Below are 27,934 nucleotides of genomic sequence, written 5' to 3' on the forward strand. Positions count from 1 at the left end.
GTCTTTCAATACGTCTTTATTTTTGTTCAGTCAACAACCGTTTGTTCATAAAAAAAAAGATCATAATATATACTCAATCTCTTGAGGCATTGTTCGTCTAATGTTTTCTTAGATCCTGTACAAAATTAACTAAGTTAATCCCTCGCATGACAATTAAAAATCTAAAAATAAAACTCTTATCATAGATGCATAGATTTGGCACTCTGAAGGCACATGAACTTTTTTTTAAAACTTAAACGGTGCACACTGGTGCACTTTTGCCAAAATGAGATCCAAACTGCTCTGCATGCAAAGACACGGTGTGTGAAGAACAGCGGACACATTCAAATTCAATGAAAGGCAATAACTTAAATTTCAATAATATGAAGTGATAAAAATAAAAAGAACATCCATCAACTCCTGAAATACAAAACTAATGTGAACTTCAAAGACATTTATTCTTACAGTGACTGATGTTCTTTCAAGGGCCCGTTTGAAATATTGCTCTGTGACCAGAGTTCTACTGTATATGTAGATATATACGTAGCTTAGCTTAGCTTTAAAACGGGAAGCTGTTTCCATGCACAGGTAACAAAATCAACTCGAATTGATGAAATAACAGCTCATATTTTGAATTGTTGAACCTATGGGTCTAAAATAGCAGGGTTTGTTTATTTGCCTCCCAGTCTTTATGCTAAGCTAATGGCGCTTTTCCATTATACAGTTGCAGCACTATACTCTGCTCAGTTTTTTTTCCGCCCTTTTCCATTAGGGATGGTACCTCGTACCTGGAGCTTTTTTTTTTTTAAGTACCTGCTTCGGCGAGGTTTACAAGTGAAATGTGACATCAACACAGACCACCGATTGGTCAGTGAGTGACGTCCGACAAAAGAATCAAAGCGAACAACGCCGAACTGTCGATCGGTTAAAAAGACTTAAAAATCCTGAAAATATGAAATGTTAATCTTCAACATTTAGCAAAGGAAATGTCTAAAATCTCAGTCTGGTGTATTTGCTGAAAGCCGGTGATCGTGAGCCCAATCACGACCCGTTCAGTCAGAGAGTATTTCAGTTCATGTGATCGACTCTGTGAACGAATCTTTTCAATCAACTGATTCTAATGATTCAGTTACACTGAGAAGAACTTCTTTGCCCATCACTAGTTGAGGAGGTATTACAAAGTAATGGAAAAAGCGCCATAACCTGCAGCTCTATCTCTATGCATGTATGTATCATGGTAGTACCTTTTTTTATTTTCACATCTGACTCTTTGTAACCCCCCCCAAAATGTACAACTCCTTTAAGAAGAGGAAATGCACTTCCACTGAACACGAGCATCAGTGTGATGCAGTCAGGAAGCGTCAGTTACAGTATTTAGTTCATCATAAACATCCGTACATAAAGGATCATCTGTGCCACATTCAATAACGCCATCCAGTGTTTCTGAAACATCGTGGTTTGATCACGACAAGACTCGACACGACTGCTTTTTCAAATGATTCTGTGCATTGTATTCCCTGCTTTTGATCAAGTTTTGAGTATAATGCGGCTTTATCCTGTTCAAAAATGGAATGCCAGTGAACAGCAATGGTAAAAAAAAAGGTCTCCAGTGTCATTCCAATACATACAAAATAAAAATGACATAGCAACATTGGTCGTTCCTTTTCCCTGCAAGTGATAAAAAAACGCTGAAGCAACTTTTCTTGTAAAAAATAAAGCATCTACTTAAGGTTTCACTATCTCTCAAAGAGCATGAAATCTGAGACTACAGTGAACTTGTGCACTCAAATCATCCCCTTTCCTGTGTTTGCATCGCTGTAGCGTCTACAACGATGCAAACAGGAAAAAAAGAAAGAAAAGAAACTGATATGATGACAATAATTCCTTCCTTGTAACTTTAAAAATGAGGCAGCTGAAACTCCAGGACAAAGGAATACTTGGAACTATCACCATCTTGCATCAGACAGAACAAATTTCTGCTGGAAATCCTGCAAATGTAACATCCCGCGGACATGGATCTGCATCCGTACACTGATGTTTGAGTTAGCACAAAGCCACACATTTATCACTGCCAACTCTTATGCTGGAAGGCAGCGGAGGAGCTTTACTGGGGAGAGTGCTCGTAGGAAGGGAACATCGACTTGCGTGTTTTCGGAGGCGGTGGAGGGGGCTTACTCTCTATTTTCACTGGCAGCGGAGGAGTAAACTGAGGGGAAGGGGAGAAGAAGAGTTCAAGTTAGGACTTCAAATAAAAAACAGAATATTTTAACATTACCCTCCATTAAATATGCATTAGTGTTGGGGGGTGCTATTTTCAGAAGACGTACCTCAGACGAGAACCTGGCAATGTCACTCTCATGTGGGTGTTTCTTCGGAGGCATGGGTGGAGGGGTCCCTGGAGTGTCAATGGTACTGGCATCATTGTCACTGAATAGTGATGAATAACCTACACCACAAGGGAGGGAAACAAAGGCTTTTCAGACTCCATGCTCCTCTGTGTCACAGCATTTAATGCATGTTTTTAAGAGAAGACGATATAATAACATGCAGTGGTGTGAGTGGGGTGTCATTTGTTACACACTGGAGCTGCGTGGTGTGTGTGGAGAGGCTGGTAGCGGACTCAGAGGGTTAGAGAGGCTGAGCTGGGACGAAACACCCTGGAACAACGAGAGTGTGAGCCGCCTGTCTCCTAATTGCAAACTCTTGGGCCTCTGCTGCTTCTCTGGAGGCAACTGGAGAAACAACGGAAACAAAACGACAACAGAGATATGGGCATCCAAGCTATTCCCAGTTCACAACAGGAAAAACTCAAACTTGGCATCAGGACACAATCATCTCCCAGAACTCGCACACAACCTATGACATAATCTGAGTGAAAGCACAGTAAGAAAAAAGCTTGAGAGCTGCAACAAAAATAGCTCCTGCACTTAAGGTTGTACCTCATCAGTGTCTGACTGCCTCTCCAGTAAGACCTGGGATTTGCTCACGCTCCACTCCTTCCTGTTCTTTCTAGCAATCCTGTTGTCCTCCTCTGAGCGAGAGAGCACAGAGACCCTGCGATCGCTGGGGTGGGACAACAAGGAACTGCTTGTAAATATATAGAGGTGGACATAAGAGATACAGAGAGACGTTCGGTCAGAAAAACTGTTTTTGATTTGAGCAAAGACACAAAAATCAAGTCTGTTATAGTGCAGGAAGACAAAAGACAAAAACAAAGCAGGGACTGACTCTTGGGAGGAAATGCAGGAGGGTCCGTCTGAGGAGGCGGAGCCACTGGAGAGGCCCGAGGACGCATTGGAGAGGGTCGAGACGGTGGACATGCGGCGCAGGGTGGAGGACAGGATGTAGGGCATCACCACTGAGCCCACGCGACTCTTCTTCTTCTCAGCGAGAGAGCACGGCTGGGACACACAAACAGGATTAAGTATCATCAGGAAGATTGGCATCGGGAGAGCACGGCGACAGGCACAACCCAGGTTGTGCTGGACTGCCGACTGGGAGGAAGATTGATGGTCCTGCACTAATATAACATATTATTATGCAGCACTTTGAATGAGACATGTTTGATTTGGAAGGCGAGAGGACCGACAGCTTAAGCCCTCGTTACATTAAATTGAGTTTGCGGTCGGCAACGCACCAAGGTTATGACGCCATAATGTTTCTCCACTTTTTCTCGAAGGTCTTGGAAACAAGTGACCATTCGGTTGTGTAAGGGTTTCAGCTGGTCCGTCGTCTTCTCCCCATGAATGCGAATTCCGTCTGCCAAGAGAGGGACCTGGGTGGGGGGGGGGGGTATAGCCACACTTGAGTGTCATAAAATGCCTTCTGCTTTTGAAGCCATTGTCCGTGATGGTGAAAAGAGTTTACCTGCAGAGCAATGAGTTGTTTAAGGACCTCGATGCGCTCGTGGTCCTCGGGATGCTCGTGCATGTAGGCGTCTGTGAAGAACGCCTGCAAAGACGCAAAGAAGGATGGAAGGTGGGCACAGGGTTTTTAATCACACGTCCATAAAATTATGGATGCAAACAAGAATGAACAGATTTTTACAGCACAACAAAGGCCACAGCGGTTCCCTAATGAATAAAAGTTTATAGCTCGTGACAGGCCCAAGGCCAGGTAGAAGTCATGAAAGACACATTTATTTAGTGAGTCAAGTGTGGCAGTGTTTGAACACAAAATATAAACAATATGACAATCCTCACTAAATAGTGAGACAGTGATGGGGATTATTTTGTCTCTACTTGTTCTTATTTGTCAGACCTTTTCATAGTTTGAGAAGCCGCCCATGACCGCTGGGTCGACGATGCCACTGAGCATCATGGACAGTGGATTGATGGAGAGAGAGCGGTCGCACGCTTGCTGCTGCACAAGGTTGCTCAGCTTTTCGTTGGCCATCTCCATCGTTTCTACGGCGTTCGCCAAAGGACTGATCTCTTCCTGCCCACGGGGACGATAGCAGAAAGAATCATGTGAAATAGAGGAATGTTTAAAGCGAGGGAAACGATAAAAACAGAAAACAAACCGAGGCTGCGTCTTACCACCGAGACGGATTTGACTTCAAACCATTTCAGAATCCCTGGAAAGTGATACGCTGTTATGTACGTTGTTCTCTCAATCCACATGGTCTGTAGGACAGAATATCAATACAACTATGAAGGCCGACATTAAATGTCTAAATTATTAATGAAATTATTAAAAGAGTGAGGCATGCACAAACACAAAGGTTATGATGCTTTTATGCTTTTTCAACTAAATGACCGCTCACCGCAAACTCATTATCAGGGTCCTTTTCACCTTTCCTGAAAGGCCTTGAATACTGGAACTTGTCCACTTCATTGGTTCTGTAATAGCTGCAAGAGAACAGGGAGGAACCTTGATGAGTAAGTGGTTTGACCAGTGACCTCCGAGTCCCCGCGTATCAACAGGAAAATAAATGAGCCTTTAAGTGTGTGTTCTGTTACACACTTTAATATCTGCTCAGGAACCCCCTTGTCTTTGAACTGCTGCGGCACTGTGAGCACGGGCTTGACAGTGAAGCACTGGATGTCTGTTGTGTTTCAGCTAAGGAAGAGAGTCGGGAATAAGACGAGTTTAGACTTTCTTTAAATACACGTAAACAAAACAAAGCAGTTTTGTAGGGCTGTGAAGTTGTAAGGCTGGGACCGTACCTATGTTCCCCGGGTCCTATGTTCCCCGCTTTGTATGTGACCGGGGAACATAGGACCCTTTCTCCAACCCTAACCCTACCCTTTTTCAAAAAAGGGTCCTATGTTCCCCTGTCACATACAAAGTGGGGAACATAGGACCTTTTTTGGAAAAACGGGGAACATAGGACCCGTGGAACATAGGTACGACCCCGTAAGGCTTAATGCTAAAGTCAGCAGGCTTTGCTTCAACCCTGGACTAAAGAAATTGAATATTGAATAGTTTGGTTCCATTATTTAAGGATACACTGTCCAGTGGAGTTGCAGATGTTGTCTCCAGGGGGCGCCGTGCTGGTCATCCTCGCTGCATTAGGAAACTGGGAGAGCAGCTTTAAGCTGAAGTCCTCCAACCACTCGTACTCTTTGCCTCGGTAGATGAACATCTTGTTCTGCAGTGGTGTACACGGCAAAACCAAACCATAGTATATGCGTCTTTGCGTCAACAGTGCAACACGTTGACATTCCTTTACGACAGTCCTCTTGGGCCATTAAAATGCCTACAACCTTTAACTGCATTATTGCCCACCGTTCTGAGAAAAGTTCTGAAAAAGCTCCAGCTCACTGCTGGAGCGAGGACACATCAGACTTTGTCTAAGTCTCTGTTTATTGTAATACAGCAGGTAATGGTTTTCTTACCCGGAGGAATGAAGGGAATCCAAGGCCATAATATCCTACAGCAAAGTACTCTGGCTGTGGACGCATCGCATGCATTATATTTTCATAGAACTGGGCTTGTTTTATCTATGACGGAGGGAAAGAGAAGATGGGAAGGTTACAGTGCAACACACACACACACACACACACACAGTCTGTTGTAATTAGCCTGTTACTGGTTATGTGATGCCATTTTCATTATAAATTAATTACAATAAGACAAAACATGTTTTTGTGTCATTTTTGAGAACAGATTATTGGAGCACAGTCATGAAAAAATGTGTTACAAAGACAAACTCTATAAATAGATTTTTCATTACACATTCAAGCTGCCCAATATTGATGCAGAAATTAGTTACAAAAAAACAGACAAATGCTCTTTTTTTTTTTTGTTTAACTTCTCCCCTTCTCTGCACACTGCACACAGTTCATTTCTACTCATTTCAACAGTGTTTACAAGGCAAGGTGGACAGAAGCAAACATTAAAACTCTAGTCTTCTACCATGTCCATTGAATTCCTTGTGGTCTGCTCTGTTGTTATGTATCTCTATGAATGATAGTGCGTCCTCTTACCAGAAGTTGGCTGAGCTCCATGAAGTCAAACATGTGGGTCTCGTGCATCTTGGCCAGCTGCTTGCACAGCTCAATGGCTTTCTCCCACATCTGACGAGACACATGCGTGTGCTACTCAGTTACGACGGGACATCAAATAAAACATCAAAACACAGGAGCGCGACCTCAACTCTGCCATGTGTGGCGTTTCCTCTCTGCGAGTAGCAGCAGTGTTAAAGTCGCAATATGTAACATTTCTTCATCAAAATGTGGTAAACGTTGTTGAGTGACATCCTTACTTTAGCCAGAATGTTTCCAATGCTCTTTAAATCCATGGAAATAGATGTTTTTTCAATGTGTTTGCCTTTAATGACATCATCAGCTTCACCCAATCTTTGTTATAACCTCCAGAGCAAAAAGGAAATACTGTGTACTACTAGTTAGTGTGTTGTCGTTTGCGTTTTCCTTTTATTGCGTGCATTTGTCACCACTACTCGTTGATTTATGCCACTGAAGCGCTGACCATAAAGCAAGGAATCAGAAACTACATAATGGTAAGTAACTCATGGGGTAAATGTTTGATATTTTTGGGTGTAAATATATAAAATCCAGCTCACTGAGAGGAGACAGCAGTTACTCACCTTGCCTTTGTCCAAATAACAGATGATCTCCTGGAAGAGCCTCTCTTTCAGCTCCTGCTGACTCCACACATGATCCCCATCTCGTGGTATCAGGTGAGGTGCACAGGTTTTTTCAGACCACTGAGGAACAGATTAATGAAATATTTAATATTAAACAGGTGAGTGAACAGTGAGCGACGCGGTTAAACAACGCCGATGTGTAAGAGACCTCCAGTAATTCAGCGTGGAGCAGCAGAGTGTAGGACGCCTCCGTGTAGTTCTCACAGTCCAGGTGCAAATCTCGCAGCTTGTACAAGTACCTGGTTGCACGAGAACATCAGTTAGATAGAGAGTCGTCAATTAGGTCCGAAAACCATAACGTCTTCATCTCTCACTCACCGGATATAAATGTCTTCCCTCTTCTTTTCTTTGTAGAAGTTCTGCAGGGAAACACACATTCGAAACAAGTGGTCAGGTAACTGCTTAATGTACACGAACGCATCGTTTTAACCCCTTAGGCTCTCGGCGTACCAGCACGTTGACGGTGCAGCTCATTCTGTGCTCTGGACTTTCGTCGTGGGTGATGGTGCGGTATGCGAGGAGATTTTCCAGCAGGCTGCTCAGCAGCAGAGCCAGCTCCTCTCCTGACTGGGACAGGTATCGGTGACGTCTGCAGTGCTCCAGTAACCTGCACATACACACAGATATGTCCTTCACAGACTAGTCTTCAGCTGTAATGGCCTATTTCTAGTTTATCAGTCCCAAAAGCCAGCCGTTTCTCCCGAGGGGCACAATAAATCTGTTTTTCGCTGTTGCCTGAGATTGTACATTACTGCCTCAAGTGTTTCCTACTGATCAGAGGTTGTTTACAATTCTAAAAGGCCTTCATGTCCTTCAAAAAAAAAAAAGCATGCATTGTTTGAGTAATCTTGTGTGAATTTCCTAATACATACAATTGATATATTGATGTGATTATTCGTCTTACGTTTTCTCCAGCAGGACTTTGTATTGCTCGTCCCCTCGTCCTCCCTCTACCGCTTGATCCAATTTTGTTATCAGTTCATTCTCAAACTGCAAAGGGCAGAATAAAAAAATAAATAAAATAAAAACCACACCATCATAAACAGAAATGTCACACCAGAGCCAGTGGCTGCATCTCGTTTTCACCGTTTCAAAGGTTCGTCCGGGGCTGAAGTTGTGTTCGCACTGCATCATATCAAAGAAGATTGGTATGGTGGCTTTCCTCAGTTCAGGCTCAGGTACCAGTGTGGCCTCCAGAATGGGCCCAACCATGGCTGGGATGAACTTCATTTTGTGAGGCCCTGAGGGACAACACACCATTATCATAAAGAAATAACAATCGCGTGATCTGAGAAAGCAATAAGCTGCATCTTCATTTTTCAACAAACAGAGGCCAAATCTAATATTGTAGTAAACAAAACAACTATTCACGGTGAAACCACACCGTAAAAACACACACACACACACACACACACACACACACACACACACACACACACACACACACACACACACACACACACACACACACACACACACACACACACACACACACACACACACACACACACACACACACACACACACACACACACACACACACACACACACACACACACACACACACACACACACACACACACACACACACACACACACACACACACACACACACACACACACACACACACACACACACACACACACACACACACACACACACACACACACACACACACACACACACACACACACACACACACACACACACACACACACACACACTTTTGTTATTCCACTTGCAGTACCGGCAGGTCATGAATAAACAAATCCACAAACTTTATGATTACAGCGGCATTATCAGATGATGCAAAACACTCACCGAGATTGTACCACATGTCTCTGATCTTAAACCCAACACTCTTCCTCATGTCTCCATATCTGTGGCAGATTTAAACAAAAGAGCCGCTCAATGAAACCTTTGTTACAATTTAAATCAGTTTCCTGATGAACTAGGAGTTACTCGCACTTGTTCAGTATCTTATTCCGTTTCTCTTGAGAGAAGGATTCCAGCTGTAGAGTCTTGTGCGTGAGGAAAGCCACGGTTAAATGAAAGTAGTGATTCCAAAGCTGCAAAGGGGGGAAGCAGGGTTTGTAAAATATTAATGCCATAATTACCGTTTCACACAACAATAGGAAAGAGGGGAAGGTGGCAGAGGTAAGACGAACCTGTAGTTCAAAATGTGCCTGGTCCAAGAAATACATGTTGAGGACATCAGAGTACTGATTGATGGCCCTCAGAAAGACCTGCATCTGCACCAAGTTCATGATCATCCAGTCTATGGGGAAGACGTTTCCCATGAGGTCCTTAAACATGATGAATGTTTCCATGAGGAAGTCCTTCGGGGGGAAAAAGAAGGAGCTTTATTGCAAGCGTGCCCATGTTGTGTCTTTAAAGAAATCTAAGCAAAAACTAAGCAAATCCACAGCAGAGCAGCTACATGTCGGGCCCTCTTAATGCCCTCACCGCTTAATGGAGACCTTCTGACACCCTCATCGTGTCATTCCAATCCATTGCATTAAATGTCTATAATCAATATTCTCTTTAGGAGCACTAAGTGACTTGGCTAGTTTAATGTCCGTTATTGATGAGATTCTTTCAGAGGAGGATGTAGGCAGCGTGGAGGCAAACGGGGACACTTACAATGATATCCTGTCTTGTCTTGAAGGTGCCGATGTAGTGGGCGTAATGCATGTCGTCCATTTGCTGCAGGACGGCCGTCATGCAAGCAAGATAGTGACCCTGCCATGGGAGAGTCCACTATTATTCACAAGTAAAATAGCCCTTAAAAAAAGAAAAAAAAACACTGCACTCCCAAGCACACGCTCCATTGTCGCATTAGTACATTATCAAAGTTATCTGCTGCTTACATCAGCATCATTAATATTAAAATGAAAGTTAAAAATGAAGCTGTCGGAGACTTATTTTCTAGCAGTAAATCACACAGCGTCTTACAATAAGAGGGGAGGATCTGTCCATGCTGATGACAGTGCGGTTAACCCTGCGAAGAAGCCGCTCCATTATTAGCTGAACGTGTCCTCTGGTTGGACCCTGTGAAGACAGAACAGACCCAGGTACAGCTTAAAAAAAACCCTCAAAACAATGTTAAGCAATGCTGTCACTATTAAAGGCCCGATTTCAGACAAATGACATAAAATAAATTTTCCCCATTATTTGTAGCACTGGCTTTATTTGCCAAGGTCGCCATAAATAATGTACATCAAGAGAACAGAATGTGTTCCTTTGTACAGCTCACTGTACTGAACAATTATATTTCAAAAGGAATTAAGCAGCAGAACATCTTCCAAGAGAAGAAGAAAAGAAAATTGTGACAGTTCTCATGTTTGGGTTAGGGTTACTAATTACTAATAAAATCTGTTTTCAGGTCAAGGTTGGTGGACCACTCAAATGTCACAAGCCTTCATTGCATAAGGGTGGTGAGACAATTACCTTGGAAACCTGTGGAATATGGAACATGAATGAATCCCATCAGTTTTATAACACTGAATGAATATGAACGGGAACGTTCTGGGTCAGACCCAGTGGGTCACTTCAACTTCAACTGACTCCTTTGGGTGCAAAATGGCAACGGTATGACTTGGCTTGTAAGGGAAACGTATACCCACTTAAGGCCACATTATACTTCTCCGACTGCGTAATGCGTTATCCGACTGCGTCACCACGGAGACGACTCGAGCCTTCATACTTCTGCGTCGTGGTGACGGACACGCGCTGCAATTTCCCGCCCGATCAGTAGGGGTCGCTGCGCAAGGTTGTTGTGCTTCTGGCTACAGTGAGCAATGGCGTCCGAGAGAGAAAGAGAGAGAAAGACTGTTGTTGTTGAAACAGTGGCCGTTTCTCACTTTTCTGTGTCACTGAACGCAGTTTTAAGATAATTTGAGGCGAGAAATTGGCCATTTAGAGTCTAAACATGTGCTGTGTGTGTTAAGATATGACGTATTTATAGTTTGGCAGCGACGTTGTTGGCGGTGATCAGCTCCGCCTCTGTGGACGCTCGGTGCTCACTGTGAGCCGGCACAGAGCAGCGCTATCTCGGCCTGTCCTGAGGACCAATCGCAGCTCTTGCCGTCTCCGTTGTCCCTTGACGGAGTGACGGACACTTAAGAAATATTTCGTGCAGTCGGAGACGACGCATGAGGCTCTTCGACAGGTTCTACGTCGACGCAGAGTCTCTGCGTCGACGTAGAGCACTTCACGCAGGAGTATAAATTGGGCCTTATACCCACTATCTCATTGTAAATTGTAGTCTATACTCCCATTGAAATTAACCTTGTAACGTGTGATGTTATGTGTCTGAATGTGAATTCACTCACCACATCGTTGCGGTCCAAGTTGTCTAACACTGTACTCAGCAGTTGGACACAACCCTCGTGGTCAGGTTTACTGGAGTGGTCGTCCAGCTGCCCACTCAGCTGATCGGTGACAAGTGGCAGCAGCGCGTCTCGACAATCTGTGGCAATAAACGGGGAGAAAGAAATCAAATGTAACGCTTTCTTTTAACGGATCCGATCTGACAAATTTGCAGGAGTGATGTGGTGTGAAGTTTTGTTTCCTTCATCTTGTGTGAAATGTCACTCTGTGGTTTGTGAGCCTCGACGACTCCTACCTGGCTGCCGGAAAAGGTCACTCTCCACCATTTTGCACATGCAGCCCAGCTTCTGACGCACAAGCTGAGAGTCGGGAATGCTCTCAATGAACTTTGTGAGGAGAACACTGACAAGGGAGTGAAAGAAAAGAGCCTGAAGTGCAGCGTGACAATCTTTATCTTTATTCTATAATTATTCACATCTAAAGGGTTCTAACGAGTAGCACACGTGGTAATTTTACTGAGCATAAAAAGGTTGATTATAAGCACTGACACAGGCAATTATTATTTATTTCTGTTAAAAACCTTGGGAAAGTTACCTGAGCTCCACGGGATCAAACACAGACTGCGTGTCATTAATGATGCTGGGGAGGTATTTCAATATCGCCCCCTAAAAAAAAAGGAGAGATTCAGCTCTTATACACTGGAACATGAGGACATTTATTCATTTTCTTGTAAACAAGCTTTTACCACATTATTTCCTCGCCTCACTAAAAAAGCCAACAGGGAGCCCAACCATTTTGCAGTTAATTTGTAAAAACTTTTCAATAATTTGTCCATAAAAGTGTGTGAAACATTTTCACAGCTAGACTAATGAACACCATGACATGAAATATGCAAGCACATCTCCATATAACTGGGCTGCAATTTAGTTTTATTAAGGTATAGTTTGGAAAAAAAGAAAGAAGTTATATTACTGAAATGTTGAAACACATAATCCAACAATAAAACCAATGCAACAAAGAAGCAGCTGCTGGAAACGTAAAGAATGCAGTTCTTCTTCAGCTCACCTTTATCTTTACTCCCTCATCGAGCGGCCTGTCCATGAGCGTGTTGAACGATAAGAAAAGAGTGCGGATGGAGTTGAAGAAAGCATCGCCATCTTCACTGTTCCCATAGAATCTGAGGATCAAGGCCAGGCATTAAACAACACGAAGCATCCTTGAAATATGAGCGTGTCAAGCGGATTCTTGTAAGGAAGCAAGCCTGATACCTGAGATACAGCACGCGGGACTGGACAATAAACCTGAAGAGGTATTTCAGGGCTTTGAGTGCTACGTAGAGCCTCTCAGTCAGGTTGGGCTCCTCGGCATGGCTCACGTAGTAGTTAAGCACCTTGGTTAGCTTCCTGAGAAAAACAATGTACAAATTGACGGTCTTAAGGTGATTAAGGTGCGAGTGGAGAAGACAAGTAACAGGAAAACACTAAAAATAGAACAGCATGAACCGTTAGAGATGGAAGATGCAGAACCGAGACTCACATATAAGCCAAAGTGGCACTGAAGTGCTTGTTGATGTAAGTTTCCAGGACTGGGTTGAAGTGCTGGAATTTTATGTCGCCAATGAGTGTGATTATAAACACCTGTTTTTTTTTTTAAAAAGGAGGAAAGAAGATTACATTAGAAACATGTGGTAAAAAAAAACACACGTCCAAATCCATCATTGAATTCTACATTCCTCTGGTGTTACTCACAAAATAAGAATTCATTAAGCATCTACAATCATAATCTTAGTAATGGTTTGTCTAGTTCAGTTCTCACCAAATGTTACCTGCACTGGCATTGAGACAGTGTCAATGTGCAATTGCTTTTTTAACCTTTATTTTACTGAAGAGTCACACTGAGATTAGAATCTCTTTTGGCAAAAGAGATTCCCTCGCCGCACACACAAACTCTGCACAGAAAGGGACTATAACTAGAGGGGTCCACGCGCCCACATTTTTATGCCAATTTTAAAGCAAAATTTGCATAGGCAATGAAGGCCACTGTGGTGTGCAGCGGTGACCTTGGAAAGTAGGTCAAGGTCACCGATCTTCAAACTTGTTCAAGATACTTGTAAGAGGCATCCACAGTGCCAGTTTGGCAGCAATACAATAAATATTAGTCAAGTTATCGCGTTGACAAGGTTGAAAAGTGCCGTTTTTTGGCTATTTTCCAAGTTACAAGTGCAGCTGTGACCTTGAAAAGTAGGTCAAGGTCACCCATCTTCAAACCTATCCAAGATACTTGTAAGAGGCATCCACAGTGCCGGTTTGGCAGCAATACAATAAATATTTGTCAATTTATCGACAAAACGAAAAAAACGCCTGGAGATATTCACCCACTAAACAATCCTGCAAAATGTGAAGGACGTGCACAGGAAGTATTCATTTTAGTCCGGACGGACGGAATGACGGAACGGTGCGAACGCTATATGCTCCGCGTTGCTCGTCGAGCACGAAGCATAAAAATAAAAGACATTGAACATTGAAAAAGTATATTGTCTCGAATGACAAACCTCACAAAGTTGCAAGAAAACTGGCATATCACCTGGCAAATCGCCTGGAAAAAAAGCTGCCTTGCAACTAGAAAATGTTGCTTGCCAACACATTGAATAACTGGAGCTGTTAAGTTACCTGATAAGCTCCATGCATGATACTGGTCAAAGCCAAAAACATAGCATATGGAAGTGTGCATTTGTTTCAAGGTTGTATTGCTGATTGCATTAATTACAATAACCCTTTACCCCATGAACCCCCCCTAAACCTTTTGGCCCCCGTATGGAGTGAACCATTGTGTCGCCGAAAACTAACCAAGGCATTGAAGACCAGGGTATCGTAGGTGTCCTTTTCTGATGTCTCCATCATAATGTTGAACAGAGCATCAAGAGTGTCCTGGAGAAACTGTGCATAAAACATAAAACTGTAACTCAAGTCCCATTAAAGAGGATTTACTGTGACATGGTGCAACATTAGTGACATCACGCAAACTCACTTTAACAATCTCCCCACCCTCAACCTCCATCAGTCTCTGAAGAATCTGGTCCAGATCTTCGGGGTTAGACCTCCAGTTTAACAGTCCGAGCAGATCAACTGGAAAAAAAGCAACAACAACAAATGACAATAAACACAGCAGAAGTAACATCTCCTGGGTTACATCAGTCAGTATAATTGTGTTAAAACCCTACCATTTCAATATAAAATTAATTAGAGCTGCATCAATCAACATCCACACATGAGCAGAATATTAGCGTCACAGAAGGGCTTCATTATTTTAAAAAGGCAATTTGAGGGGAAATAAACAGTGGTGGCACTGCACCTCTAGCCACTGCTGCAGACTCAGTTTCAATTCCTACAGATCTAGAAAGAACATATTTTAATTATCAAAGAGTGAGGAGGGAAATATAAGAAAGTATTCCCCGCAGTACCGTTCTGTGTGAGTTTAGTGGAGCAGGTCAGCGTCGCAAGCTGGAAGCTGTCTTTAGTCACAGGAATCACTCCTGAATGGTGGAACTGCTTCCCAGTCTGCTTCTCCTTCTCCTCCACCTCATCCCAGGTGGCTGGTAAGGTGAGATAAACCTTTGCATCCTCTGTCTTTTTCACATCAACCTAAAAACATTCAGAAAATCGGGGTGATGAGGCATATTGATAGATGGACATTTCATTTTTTTGTCTGTGGAGGGATTCGTGCCTAATCCATGTACTGACAATCAGCTCATCAAGACACATATGTTGGTGTGATTAGAGAAATGCAATAACAGCAACCTCCTGCTCATGTTGACATTAGTCCAATCAATTCCGATTCATACCACTTTAACCCATTGAAAGCATTGCCGCACTCCTACCATAGACGCCGGTAAAGTGGATACGTCTATTTTCGGGGGTATAAGGGTTTCCCGCGACATCGTTTTGAAATTACTTCGAGTGAACACGGAGGACTTTGACAGCGGAGAGATTTCTGAAGGAAGTGAGTTTCTCGTCTTCGATGAAGTCATCGCCGATAACTTCGAACGCGCTGAACAAATCGACCTGGATTTATGGTTAAGACATAATTATGTTTGAAGACGACCAGGTAGGCGATAACGACGATAATGACGAAGTACCACCGTAATCGACGGAGTGTTTACAACCGCGCAGATGCCACAGCGCTGTAAGCATCATCACCGTCACATGTGAAGCAGACTGTTACAGTCATTACATGCTGTTCTTGTTCTTCACATCAGGACTAAATCAAGTTGATATTACTTTATTTTCTTACTGTTTTTTAATTGAAAATAGTTATTCACTTTAATTTTTGTATCTAAATAAACTAAATTTCACAGGAAAGCCACAGGTGTGAGCTCTCAAATACTTCTTGAATTGTGTTCCTATATCTGCTGCAGAGGCTGAGAAATTTAGTCATTTAGTCGACATTGAAGCTTAATGGGTTAAAATATATTGGCTGCAACATTACCTTGTAGACAATAAGGTCATGTCTGCCATCTTTCAGTGTGGTGCCATCTCCTTTCATGAGCCGGACGAAGGCCATTCCAAAGGGCTTCTCCGATTTGTCTCTTGCTGAGGGATGCACAGGAGCATAAGAGAGGAGCGGGTTCACCGACAGTAAGTCAGTCTGGTTGTGTTCAACATGGGGGCTAGTTTAACATGTGGGTGTTTACCGCACAAACAAAGCACAGTCACTCACAGTCCTGCGAAGACCTGTGTCGAAACATCACCCTGAGGTGACAGCGGCACACGTCCTCGATTGGAATCGTCACCTTACAGGAAGTGGAGAAAACACACCAGATTAAATGAGAGTGTGAATGCAGGATTAAAGAAGGAGATTTGTGTGAGTGGCACATTCTGAGCCAGTGTCTTCCACACAAATATTGTTTTAAATATATTGAGTCATAGCAATGTGGGAAGGTCAGAGCTGCACATGCAGGGTCCTTGATGTTAACTTACCTTCACAGTTTCATTCCAACACGGCTGCTTCACCTGGTAGTAGATGACAGAGTGGTATTCTGTGACACCCTCATAACCGGCTCCAGGAAATATGGCTTTCTGCATAGGTTTAAGGACAATGATGTTATCACATGATAGGAATAAGCCATGCAACGTTTACGAATATTAACGAGCAGCTGTGGGAGGATGGAATGAGCTCTACTTATTGCATGCAAAGACATAGGGGAATGACGTGATATGTGTCAGGCAACAAATATCAGGTTCGACAATAAAAAGGTTTACTACATATCACTAATATAATAATGTTTACACCCTGTGCAAACACATTTGGAGAAACATAATGACTATAAAATGCTTTGTCTCCAATTTATGAAATATCTCTGATTAACAGAGCTATATACTGGCATATGACATATGACGTATACTGTTAGCTATTTGATTTGCGTCATTTTCTTCAGTTGAACATTTATCACGTTGGACACATAAATATCTATCTGGTAAATGCTTCTTTTTGTCAATATATAAATTGTTAGTAAAAAAATGGAATGCATTTTAAAGTGTGCTAGAAAACAAAACAATTCCAGGTACTTTTCTTCTTTTGAATGATGACTTTTTATGTGAAACCTTGAGCTACACTTAACTGAAACTTATCCAGCTGTGTAGCATCAACCTATGCTGCAAACAAAGCTACAACGTACAATAAACAATTGCTGCAAAATGTCTAAGAAGAAAGCCTAACTAAAAATAATGTGCTGCATTCACTGGTCTCTTTTACCTCCATGGGATTGCCTTCTTCATCGTGCACAGTCAGTATGACCTCTACATTTTTGGGGGTCTTCTTTTTGCCTCGGTCAAACTCTCCCTGCAGCAGTGTTACGTAAATATCATTCCTTACATTTCCTAAAAGAGAGGAACAACAGATAATTGGGTAGATGTGCTAAAAAAATGTAAGAGCCCTGCTCACAACTGATGAGTATGACCGTGACATATGCAGAAAAGACCTTAATCCACCTGGGAGGATGATTTCTGGGAAGCCCATTTTCCTGACGATAGCCGTGCTGCGGTCCACAAAGTGTGGATAGTCTTTCCTGACTTGGGCAAGATCCCCCGGGAGAAGCTTCAGGGTCACAAACAGCCCTGGCAGCCAAACATGTAAAGAAATTCAATGAGGCAGACACTGTGAGCATAAACCCTGTAGACCCCTCACACATCATTTATTCTCCTCAAAACAAAAAGGTCAATTTAAAGCGACCCTCTAAAATCACATGGGGACACACTGTCTGTGAGCACTTCATTTTACCCTGGCCTTTGTGATTGACCTCCCGCGTGGCAATGACTTTGTTGAAGACGGCGGTGAGCGGCTCATTCTCTCCTATGACTCGAGATGGAATGAGCGGCGACATGATGAGCTGCCTCTGACGGATGTAGGTTTCCATAGCTATCCTGAGTGAGAGGTATCAGGAGAATAGGAGCAGTCAGATGCCAGCATCTCTGACAGGTGACAAACACATGGACCGAGGAGCTGCAAATAGGTGAAGCTTCCTCGCTCTCCTGACAAAATGCACCATTATCCTTCCCTTCGCCCGAGTGACTATTGTAGAACTAAGTAACACAGAGAACTTGTACTACACAATGTTAAGAGTGAGACTGCAGGTGTTGAATACATTCTTAGTAGCATTTGAAAATTACTAAAACACAATTAGGCACAATTAAAATTGGCCCAGTGGTGCATACATTCACCTTCAATTTGCACTAAGATGCGCTTTGTGCAAATATTTATGTTTCTAATATTGGTAAGAGTAACCTTTTAACTTTAGAAATGGGTCACCTACAGAAATAACAAAATGCTAACATTACAAAGGTATAATGTGTTCATCGTCTCCGTTCAGTGTGCTAACATGCAAACACCTTTAAATAAGCAAATACTAGTGACTGTGTCAGTGTGAATGAAATCTGAATTCACTACTCAAGGCTGTGTTAGAGTCTGTCTCTCGTAAGAAAGACACTCAGGTACCAGGCATTAACTGAAGAGCAGCCTCGTCTTTCATGTCAGGAATATGCCACAAATATCCACATTTGTGTGTGCTTTTTTTTTCCTGTTCTCTACCTCTTAGAGAAGCGAGGAACTGTGACATAGTGAGCGGAGAGAAAAAAAGAGGATAAGCCTCTGTAAAATTTGGATTGGTTGTCAGGGTATGTAGTCAAGATATTTTTGGAGCTCCTCTATTTAGGATTTTTCTATATTGTGCTTCAACAAGCTCATCACACTGCACTGAAAAGATGACCTTAAAGCTCATTTTTGAAAAGAGTAAACACTCAAGTTTTGTGTTTGTCCTTGAAATATACATTTAAACATTGAGCTAGTCTTCAAAAGGATATGATGAAACTGAAGTCCTAGTCGACTCTGTATTTTCAATCAAATGTGCTGAACTGCGACGTGTGTTATAAAACAAGGCCGAGTCTGTCACCAGTGGGAGAAGTGTGACAACACCGAGAGACTCACTGCTGAAATGGGATGAAATGCTGTTTGTCTTCATCGTCTGTTTTGCCATGGGCAACATCTGTCACGTCCATCACTGCAATCACAAAGACATTAGTTAAACAACACTTAAACTACTGGAGAAAAAAAACCAGAACCATCTGGTTTTCATACAATTTAACAAACTTGCAGCTCTGGACATTGTTGTATGTTCCACTTTGGAAACAGCAGCAGAGCCAAAGCGTTGGATCTCACTTACCTGTTGCCCGGCATCAGCGACAGCCAGCAAAATAAAACACATTTAGGATTCTCGATCTCAGGCCTTTGATTCGTTAATTCCACCCAACTCTTTCCGAAACTGTTTTTTTTTCCTCCCCCAGCTAAGAATAATTTGACTTCTGAGTTTTACACTCTTTTTGACTCTGGTTTCAGTCCATCTGCTCCAACACCAGAGGAAACCATTTCTCATAAAACCCACTCATCATCTCGCCAAAAAACAAAAAGACCATTGCTAAACCAATTTCCACTGACTTCTTGTGCCAATAGAATGGAAGTATTTTCTGGGGCAGAAAGCAGGTGTTCCCATTTCACTCGGCACGAGAATCCTCAGAATTATTCATGCAACAAAACCATCCGAGAGAAATGGCTTTTTTTTTTGGGGTTGATTTTACTTTTGTATCACTTCATACAAATACCGGGACATTGGTGAATCAACTCACCTGCGACGCCAAAGGGCCTCCTCAGTCCGCTGGTGTGTTTCTTGCCCTCCTTCAGCTCCATGCTGCCTACTCTGATGATCTGACACACGAGGAAGAGTCGCTGCCTCATTAAGTCGCCGCTGCTCAGGTCCTGGACGCAAGGACACACAAGGATAATTTATTTGTGGGACGTTGAGTGAGAAGGTGGACACAAAAGACAGTGCAGTGAATCCACTACTCGCTCGTCACAAGGCTGTGGCTGTAGCTGCAGAGCAGATGGCAAATATTAGAGTAAAGGCATTCAAGAAATTTAAGGGAAACATATCACCTTTCCAATAGCTATGTGTTCATTTTTCTGGGACTGTTTCGAGTCAGTGGAATGTGGAGTGCTTTGAGGAAGCAAATAGAACTATGATATTCTAGCTCTTGGCTTTGATTAGGGTAGTTTTATTGCATTATGTGTCACTAATTATCAGTGGCAGCCATGCAGGGTGAAACGATGTTTGCGTGGCAACTGCTGCCTGTGTCATTAACACAACCAGCGGCAAATAATTGAGCCAAATGTATTTAAATTTTCAAAGATGTGCTGTGAATGTGAGCCATTCATTCAAACTTTTGGAAAATTAGGAGCGATCCAGGGGCAAATTGTCTTCTTTGTCTCAGATTTCCGGGAACGGTTGGATTGTTTAAATCCAGAGAAGGGGGAATATAGTCAGAGGGTTGGGATTCAGTTACCGTGAACAGCGCTGGCAGGTTGTTGAGTTTTTCAATTTCTTTAGGCATCCCCATACTGTCCCAGCGCACCAAGAAGTTCTCACTGCATGAATTTAAATAAGAATCACAGTTAGAAAACCCATTATCAGAGGTATCAGGAGAAATAGAAGAATATGGAAGTAACTAAAGTGAAAACCATGCCGTGCTTTAGCAGTTTCATTAGATACAATCCAAAATGTCAGGAAGACTCCAAGCTGATTGCATACATGGAAACAATGTCTAATGATCCTATGGATGTTTGTCAAAGCCGATTTATTTGAATTGCCACAGATTACAGCTGAGAGGCCTGGATTATTGCCATGGTTTATAGGAACAACACCATTATTAATTGTATAATCTAGGCATCAGTTTAATTTGCACCATTTCTGCACAGTTTGAACATTCACGTCTAGTGCGTCTTCACCCTTCAACCCCTGCAGGAAAGTCAGAGATCAGCTACACAACAGCACGCACTGAGCTTTTGGGCATTTTCCAGGTTTTACACATATAAATATTAATGAATATCTGATACATTCAGGCTTTCACCAACAAGGTTCACACAATGCTGTGGTAGAGTTGCTGAGTATTCCAGAATTTTGAATCACATCCACATTACCTATTACATAACCCATGCATTTATCTTCAACCAGCTGTCATTGGTTTGCAAGATCTGAAGGTGTGTTTTTTTTTCTTTGTATTTCATGTCACATAACATAACATATTATTAAAGGTGCATTATGTAATAAATCTAAATCAACTGGCAATAAAATCCTCCTAATATGTCACAGAGACTCAGGAATAATGTTTATATAACAAACTGAACTCACCAACAACAACAGCGCAGACAAAATATTTGCATTAAAAAAATATTTTGGAGACTGCAAATCATGTTTATGCTTTGAAATCATGTTTTGGCGTCATGTGGCGCCACCTACCGCCGTCTACCAATCATTACAGTCAGTAGAGTCTCAGCTGCCGAGCAACCACGGGTTGCCAGTTACGTCAGAAAACCAAACCTAAAAGACCTCTGTATTTTGAATTTGAATGTTGTAGCCGTTTTTGGCCACATTCTTACATATGGCACCTTTAACATAAATATTTTCAGAATCCAATTCTGAAGTTTAACAGCTTCTGGATGAAAAGACCAACTCAGCAGAACCGACGGTGACAGTAAACCACAGGAGCTGCTCATTATAAATATAAATCATATAAAAAATCTAACCCTAACCCATATAAATGAGGAGAAAAGTGAGGCGCTGACCTGATGAACTCGGACTGGTCAGGGTCGTACAGGGACATGAGCAGCTCAGCGTCTTCTCCGATGTTGCACACAAAGTTCTTCAGGTTCATGAGTAAACTGTAGGTGTGCACGGTACTGAACAGGGTCTGGCGCCTCGTTTCCAGGTTTTGTAGTCGCGTCTGCATAAAAACAAGGCCCCGGGCAGTACATGACACACATTAAACAAAGTGGACAGCCACTGTGAGGGACAGCAGCTAACCGTATCAATAAATCAGAACCCTGCCTTCTCTTCTTGTATCCTGTCATCAACGCTGCGGGAGGCTATCTCGTGTGCCCGGAACAGACTGACAGTACTGGTCTGATCAGGATCCAGAGTGTTTCCCTCCTCATCCCTCACCACCAGGTCCAAGCCCAGAATCCTGAGCACCAGGGATGAGACGGCGTCAAATGAGTTTAAGGAAACAATCTCCGCGCTGTGACCCAAGTACATAAAACTTTACAGCGGCGTTTATGTGTCGGGAGTCTTTTCATTGCAGCACAAGCAGGCAGCAGCGCACTCACCGGTTTCCATAATCAATCTTCGCCGTTACTTTCTTCTTCAGCTCCACAAGGTCATCCTTGGGCAGCGTTCCTGACACTATCTGAGATCGATACTCCATGAGGCTGTAGGCCATCTGCTGAACACTCCTGAACAGAGTCGTCTTGTTCGCCTGTCAGATAAACAGGAATATGATTATAGTAGTACAACCAGCGCTGGAATGAAACATAACACAATCATTTGTAAAAGTGATAAGAAACAGAGAGGAGTACAGCACTGTGTGTACTGTGAGAGGAACAGGATTACAAAAAGAGGCAACATTCACATACCACAAAGAGATTGTGCCATATTTGTGCCCATTCTCTCAGAGTCGCCCCAAGCTCCTGGACCAGGGGTAAATCTGCTGGAATAATGATTTCCTGCTGGCTACCAGCCCCAAGAGAAGAACAGTAAGAAAAGGTGAAAAAAGTGAAGTGATCATTACATGATCAATTGTTTGGATCTGGGTTTTCCCTACACAGCCAAGGAAAGCATTACCACATCTTCACTAATGATAATAACAACAACACAGGTGCTGCAATGCTTTTGGTTACAAGGCAAAAATCAAACTGGATTATCATCAAGTTCACTGATATGTGATCTCACCCTACTCCCTCAACTGTAGCCTCCTTTAAGTGGATGTAGGAAGCTGGAAAAATGCCCTGAGGAAACAAAGAGGTAACATCAGTGTGTGTGTGTGTGTGTGTGTGTGTGTGTGTGTGTACACAGTACAAAAATCTCAACACCACTAGCTTTGTTTCTTTTATGTCTGTCAAATTCTGAGATCATTGATATTAGAGCTGAAACAATTACTCAATTACTAGAAACTAGTTGGTCAAGCATGTCTTGAATACACCTGGTGTAATAGACGGATATTTGTCATGAAAACATGAAATAATAGGATAAACATAGGCACATAAAACATAGATGCATACATGTTTCCCAGCGATTGATAAATAAGTATACTGTATGGTGATAACAAAACGAATGCACAGTACTACAGTATTGTGTAGAAGTCTTAGGCCACCATTAGATTTGTTGACAATAGAGGAAATTTATTTCACTTTACTGGAACACATCCAGAAAATATGTATGCAGTTTTTTTTGTTGTTGTTTTTTATTTCAGAAAAAAAAACCCTCTATAGGTGTCAAGTATTTAGCGTGATCTACCCTTACACTTGAACAATAACACAGCTCTGTTCATACTGGAGTGGAACCTTAATTAATGATACTGGCAAATCCTGTGTTTGTCCTACTATTTCATTTAAATAAAGTAAAAAAACGTCTATTACACCAGGGTTATTCAAGACATGCTTGAGCATTAATACATACACACGTTGCATGAGTTAAACTCATTGACAGCTCGCTAATATATAAGAGCAGCATCATGTCATTCCAAATTCATACGATCACTGAATTTGACAGACAGAAAAAAACAACCGAGCTGGCACAGAACTGTATACTGTATATGACAACACTGAATATAATAGAGCACTAACAACATCCTCACCTTGTGTGATTTCTTGCGTAGCGTGTAGCCCCGATACCAGCCTGAGAAGACATTAAAGAGAAACACACTGCAGTCAGGGAGGTGATGTCCGAGGACAATGTAACTGTCTCATTTACATAATTATATGCTCAGCTGTATAGAGCATGGGCTAGTTTACATTTCACGAGAGATCCTGGGTGATATTGCACAGTAAAGGATGTGTCGGATATCATGCAGATGTGTCGGGGCATGTTGTGTACGCAGCTCCACTCACCTTCCAATTTCTCAAGTATGTGCACCGTGTCGCCCACCTGCAGACACAGCTCCTGCTCACCACTGGGATCATAATTGTAGATTGCTGAAGGACAAAGCAGGACTGTCTCATTATGAAAGAAGAAGCAGAATATTCAGCAACTACTACAAAGAAAGAAAGAGGTTTTGTACCCTGGTTTATTCCTTCTCAAGGTCCAGTGAAATAAAATAAGTCCCTTTTCTATAACTCACATAAGAAAGAGCATGTTTTTTAAAAAGATTTGGATCAGAGGTTTTTTGTCGTCTCTCCCTGGGAAAGGAAACCAATTTGCCCTCCTTGTCGCAGAACTTGGACCGGATCTGGATCTTTGATTTAGTCCCAACTTAACAGCAGTGTGTGTTTGTGCAGTAGGACTGTGCGAGTCAAACCACTAAAGCATTTTTGATGACTCCTAATTGAAACGGATGCCCTGAGGCCGTGTTTAACGTCCCAGTAAATGGACTGTTCTGAAGCAGGTATCCTCGGTGTCAACAGTGAGGGGCAGAGCTTAAACGGCAGTGGTATCACAATCATACCACAGTGGCCTTTGGTCACACTCTGACACACACACACCGACCTATCGTTCAATGTATTAACCTAACTGCTTAACCAGGCTACATATGGGACAGTTCACACAAACACATATGCAACACCACTCAGATGTTGCAAAAGAGAAACCTCTCCAAAGAAATACTCTAGGCAAGGGTCTTTGTCACAACTTGAGGGAGCTGCAACAGTGCACAGCCACTCACACTCTCAGCAAGAAGGAGGAACTATGAACCTAACTCTGCCCGGACTTGCATCATGATAATGCCTGTTGCCCGAGGCCAGATTTCACAGCACGTTTCAACTGGCTCTGCTTATCTGAATACCAAAACTTGACTTAACACCGATTGTGACTAGGCCTCTCACTCCTTCATGTACTTCTCATTGACATACAGTAATATGCAGTGGCAGAGAACAGCACAATTCATCATGTTTTTAGGGGAAGTTAAAATGTTATATTAGGGCTGTAACAATGCTTTAATTATCATTAATCGATTACTAAATTAATTGTGATAATCAATAAAAAAAATTGAGTGATTTGTTTTGGTCCATATAACAGAGAAATCATTCATGTAATAATGTTGGCTTTTACATTTTGGACAAAATTTGAGAACAGCATCATTTTGAGGTTTAAATGGAAACAACTCACTGATGAGTCAGTTATGAAACACCGTTTTGTATCATGTTGTTTTGGAAATGCACTTTCCTGAAAATGTCACCTGTGTGTGAGAACACATGTCAAAATGCCTGAAATGTGAAAATACAGCAGGAGAATCTACAGAAAATCACCTTGCCTCCCGCGTGATCAACCCCCGGCCCCACCCCTGACATGAATTTTCCAGAAATGTTCCTCTTGTTGTGGAAACATCTCATCCAGAGAAGATCCCACACTGCACTCTTCATATGCAAACTGTCTAGATCCATTTTTCCGGTCATCTAAAGAGACACTAATAACCAAAAACCTCAAAACTAAATATGTCTTCTTCTCTTTTTCCAGTTCAGTTCTCTCAACTTGTGAAGTTATTTTCTTTCTTTTTTTAAATAGCATACTGCACAAATGGCCTCACCAGCAGCAGCAGGAGCAATATTAACAGAAACATGCACTGAAGAAAAGACATTTGCCAGTAGTCATGCAGAGAGTGACAATGGTGCATTCACTAAGTTGACACAGTGTTCGGGGCCTGGCAACAGCCTGGAAATATGCCAGTGACAGGAGCCCAGTTAAGCACGTTGTGATGGCACACTGCCTCAGCTAAAGCCAACAGTCTGGGCCTCGGCAGCATCACTCGTCTGTACAACTGAGACACACTATCATCCTCTATAACTTGAAACACTGTGGTAGGAGCTGCTGTTATAGATTCCAATAAAGCCCTTATCTGCTCAGGTTTAAGCTAATGTGCATACTAATGCTAAATCAAAGCCTCTCCAATACCCTCTGAATGATTTATCATAGAAGTGGATTAAATTAAATTAAACAATTTAAGAGCAGCGCGGCTGAGCTGTTTGAGCAGTTGCTGGCAGCTCATCAGTGCGAGCACAACGCAAAGAGACTCTCCTGTTCCCATCATTCACTGAGTGTGAAAAGCAGAACACAAACAAATATTTGATTGTGACCACGATACAATTGCAGGGTTTCCCCCGGAAAACCTGCTTGAAAAGGAAATTTGAAAGTATGACTATTGTAAGACATGTATTGACAATACGTTACCAACACCTACTAGAATCTTAATTAAGATAAATAACATAGTTTTCACTTAAGTTAAATCCTAATTAATTAATCGCCCAGTGAATCTTAAAACAAGCTATGCAACGCTGGTCACATTTAAAAGTAAAATAAATCAACATGTATAAAAGAGTGGTAGTGCCCCCTCATCTGGTGCAAATAGAGGGCCCTTTTCTTACTCTCCTGCGTTGTGTGCTTCACCGTCTCCAAGCAGACTCTCCGTATCCAACGCAGACTGGATCATTTCTCTACACACGGTTTTATCTTTACATCCAAATAATCATCTTTATGACGAGAATCGAGTACAGTTGTGATGAAGTGCAGGTGATCCGAGTAGATCTTAGTAAAACATGGTGACACTTTTCATTGTTTTCACTCCGTGGTCTCAATCTTTTTGTAGAAGACGCTTTAGTTAAGGGAATAACAGATGCATCAGATGAGCTGATCTCTTTAGTTCACTGCTCAAAGAGAGAGAATGTTCTCTGGTGTGAAGTGAATGTCGCAGGGAGTTCATAATCTGTGCCGTATGCAGCCAAGTTTAGCTTTTGCGTAAAGAGACGCATCCTTTTGGAACCGTTTTATTGGTGATTAATTCACAATCACAAGTAATTGTTTGCATCACAAACCCTGGCGCTGTATTTCAGTGCAGCTACTGTGTCAGACAAAGTCTGTGCACCGGTCATGGAGTAATTACTGAAGAAATATTTTTAATTAACCGATTCTAATGGTTGTTACACTGAAAACAACTGTTTTACAAGTCACTAGTTTGCGTGTAAAACAAAGTCATGGCAGTTTCAAGCCGCTGTGCAGTGATGACGTTGAGGAGGTACAATAACAATAATAGCATGACCCTGTCTCTCACAAATATCTGGTGTGAAAAATCTCTATTATATCAGATTTATTCAAGACATGCTTAAACATTACATACTCATGTTGTATGAATCAAATTCAGTGACAGTTTGCTAATATATAAGAGAAACTTTCAGTCACATCATTCAAATCCAAACACCACAATGATAGAATTTAATATTTTGACATAAAAATGACCTGAGACTTTTAGAATAGAAAAATTAAAAATGGTAGGACTACGATTCTAAGCTGAAGAACCTTTAATCTAATGAAAGAAAGAATGAAATAATGTATAATGGGACATGTGCCATGCCTACACACTTGATGTAACACACTTCAGGACAAAAAATCATTTTACAAACTAAAAAACACCATTGAATGGAGAAGGGTTACACCACCTCATAGAAAAATGAAGACCAATATTGAATGATAAAAAAAAGATGTATGCTATGAATATGTTACAGCCACTATAGTGATTATTCAGTGATGGGCTGCACATTTGTGTACCAGCCAACTAATTTCAAGTGCTACCAAAGCAAGGATAGGGACTGTATCTCTACAAAAAAATCATTAGGTAAAAGCAAGTCTATTAAAGTTTGTTTTTCAGCCAATTCTCCCCAGGCAGGACATTTTAAAAACCATAAAGACCTTGGTAGAAAAGCCTCTTGTGGCCGTCTTGTCTGGTGTCTATTGTCTGGACAGCTGGAATGATCTGCAGCCCTTAAAACAGTGCCCCAGTTGATAAGACCTCATAGGTTATCCATAAATCAGAGAGGTAATTCTGAGATTTCCAGCTAATTGTAAAGAAGGGGATAACATGAGACCAGTGTGGGCTCATCATCTTTAAAGCCTGAATTAAAAAAAACCTGCTGCTACAATTTACAGACAG

The 27,934-nt window shown here is 42.1% G+C and overlaps 1 protein-coding gene across 1 annotated transcript in view; it reads right to left on the bottom strand.

Moving 5' to 3' along the window:
- dock5 (dedicator of cytokinesis 5) overlaps positions 1-27,934 on the bottom strand; it is a 32,291-nt gene continuing 4,357 nt past the window's right edge. Inside the window, exons 2-51 of the mRNA XM_083903296.1 lie at positions 23,910-23,993; positions 23,657-23,697; positions 22,753-22,808; positions 22,437-22,533; positions 22,131-22,279; positions 21,853-21,988; positions 21,591-21,748; positions 20,312-20,393; positions 19,598-19,727; positions 18,903-18,975; positions 17,700-17,842; positions 17,411-17,536; positions 17,175-17,299; positions 16,400-16,498; positions 16,140-16,212; positions 15,909-16,012; positions 14,884-15,064; positions 14,451-14,548; positions 14,270-14,359; positions 12,960-13,060; positions 12,692-12,826; positions 12,489-12,600; positions 12,018-12,088; positions 11,719-11,825; positions 11,426-11,562; positions 10,047-10,142; positions 9,735-9,833; positions 9,260-9,430; positions 9,060-9,160; positions 8,913-8,971; positions 8,177-8,331; positions 7,995-8,080; positions 7,541-7,697; positions 7,409-7,449; positions 7,239-7,329; positions 7,031-7,150; positions 6,411-6,500; positions 5,820-5,924; positions 5,431-5,572; positions 4,945-5,026; positions 4,745-4,829; positions 4,518-4,604; positions 4,240-4,416; positions 3,847-3,930; positions 3,617-3,754; positions 3,208-3,380; positions 2,919-3,042; positions 2,561-2,711; positions 2,307-2,425; positions 1-2,185 (exon numbers count right to left, since the gene is read on the bottom strand). Coding sequence (XP_083759422.1) covers positions 2,084-2,185; positions 2,307-2,425; positions 2,561-2,711; positions 2,919-3,042; positions 3,208-3,380; positions 3,617-3,754; positions 3,847-3,930; positions 4,240-4,416; positions 4,518-4,604; positions 4,745-4,829; positions 4,945-5,026; positions 5,431-5,572; positions 5,820-5,924; positions 6,411-6,500; positions 7,031-7,150; positions 7,239-7,329; positions 7,409-7,449; positions 7,541-7,697; positions 7,995-8,080; positions 8,177-8,331; positions 8,913-8,971; positions 9,060-9,160; positions 9,260-9,430; positions 9,735-9,833; positions 10,047-10,142; positions 11,426-11,562; positions 11,719-11,825; positions 12,018-12,088; positions 12,489-12,600; positions 12,692-12,826; positions 12,960-13,060; positions 14,270-14,359; positions 14,451-14,548; positions 14,884-15,064; positions 15,909-16,012; positions 16,140-16,212; positions 16,400-16,498; positions 17,175-17,299; positions 17,411-17,536; positions 17,700-17,842; positions 18,903-18,975; positions 19,598-19,727; positions 20,312-20,393; positions 21,591-21,748; positions 21,853-21,988; positions 22,131-22,279; positions 22,437-22,533; positions 22,753-22,808; positions 23,657-23,697; positions 23,910-23,993 — 5,543 coding nt within the window. The 3' untranslated portion in view covers positions 1-2,083. The remainder of the gene's footprint in view (positions 2,186-2,306; positions 2,426-2,560; positions 2,712-2,918; positions 3,043-3,207; positions 3,381-3,616; positions 3,755-3,846; positions 3,931-4,239; positions 4,417-4,517; positions 4,605-4,744; positions 4,830-4,944; positions 5,027-5,430; positions 5,573-5,819; positions 5,925-6,410; positions 6,501-7,030; positions 7,151-7,238; positions 7,330-7,408; positions 7,450-7,540; positions 7,698-7,994; positions 8,081-8,176; positions 8,332-8,912; positions 8,972-9,059; positions 9,161-9,259; positions 9,431-9,734; positions 9,834-10,046; positions 10,143-11,425; positions 11,563-11,718; positions 11,826-12,017; positions 12,089-12,488; positions 12,601-12,691; positions 12,827-12,959; positions 13,061-14,269; positions 14,360-14,450; positions 14,549-14,883; positions 15,065-15,908; positions 16,013-16,139; positions 16,213-16,399; positions 16,499-17,174; positions 17,300-17,410; positions 17,537-17,699; positions 17,843-18,902; positions 18,976-19,597; positions 19,728-20,311; positions 20,394-21,590; positions 21,749-21,852; positions 21,989-22,130; positions 22,280-22,436; positions 22,534-22,752; positions 22,809-23,656; positions 23,698-23,909; positions 23,994-27,934) is intronic.

The sequence above is a fragment of the Microchirus variegatus genome, assembly GCF_963457635.1.
Source record: "Microchirus variegatus genome assembly, chromosome: 16".
In the NCBI taxonomy this organism is placed as follows: Eukaryota; Metazoa; Chordata; class Actinopteri; order Pleuronectiformes; family Soleidae; genus Microchirus; species Microchirus variegatus.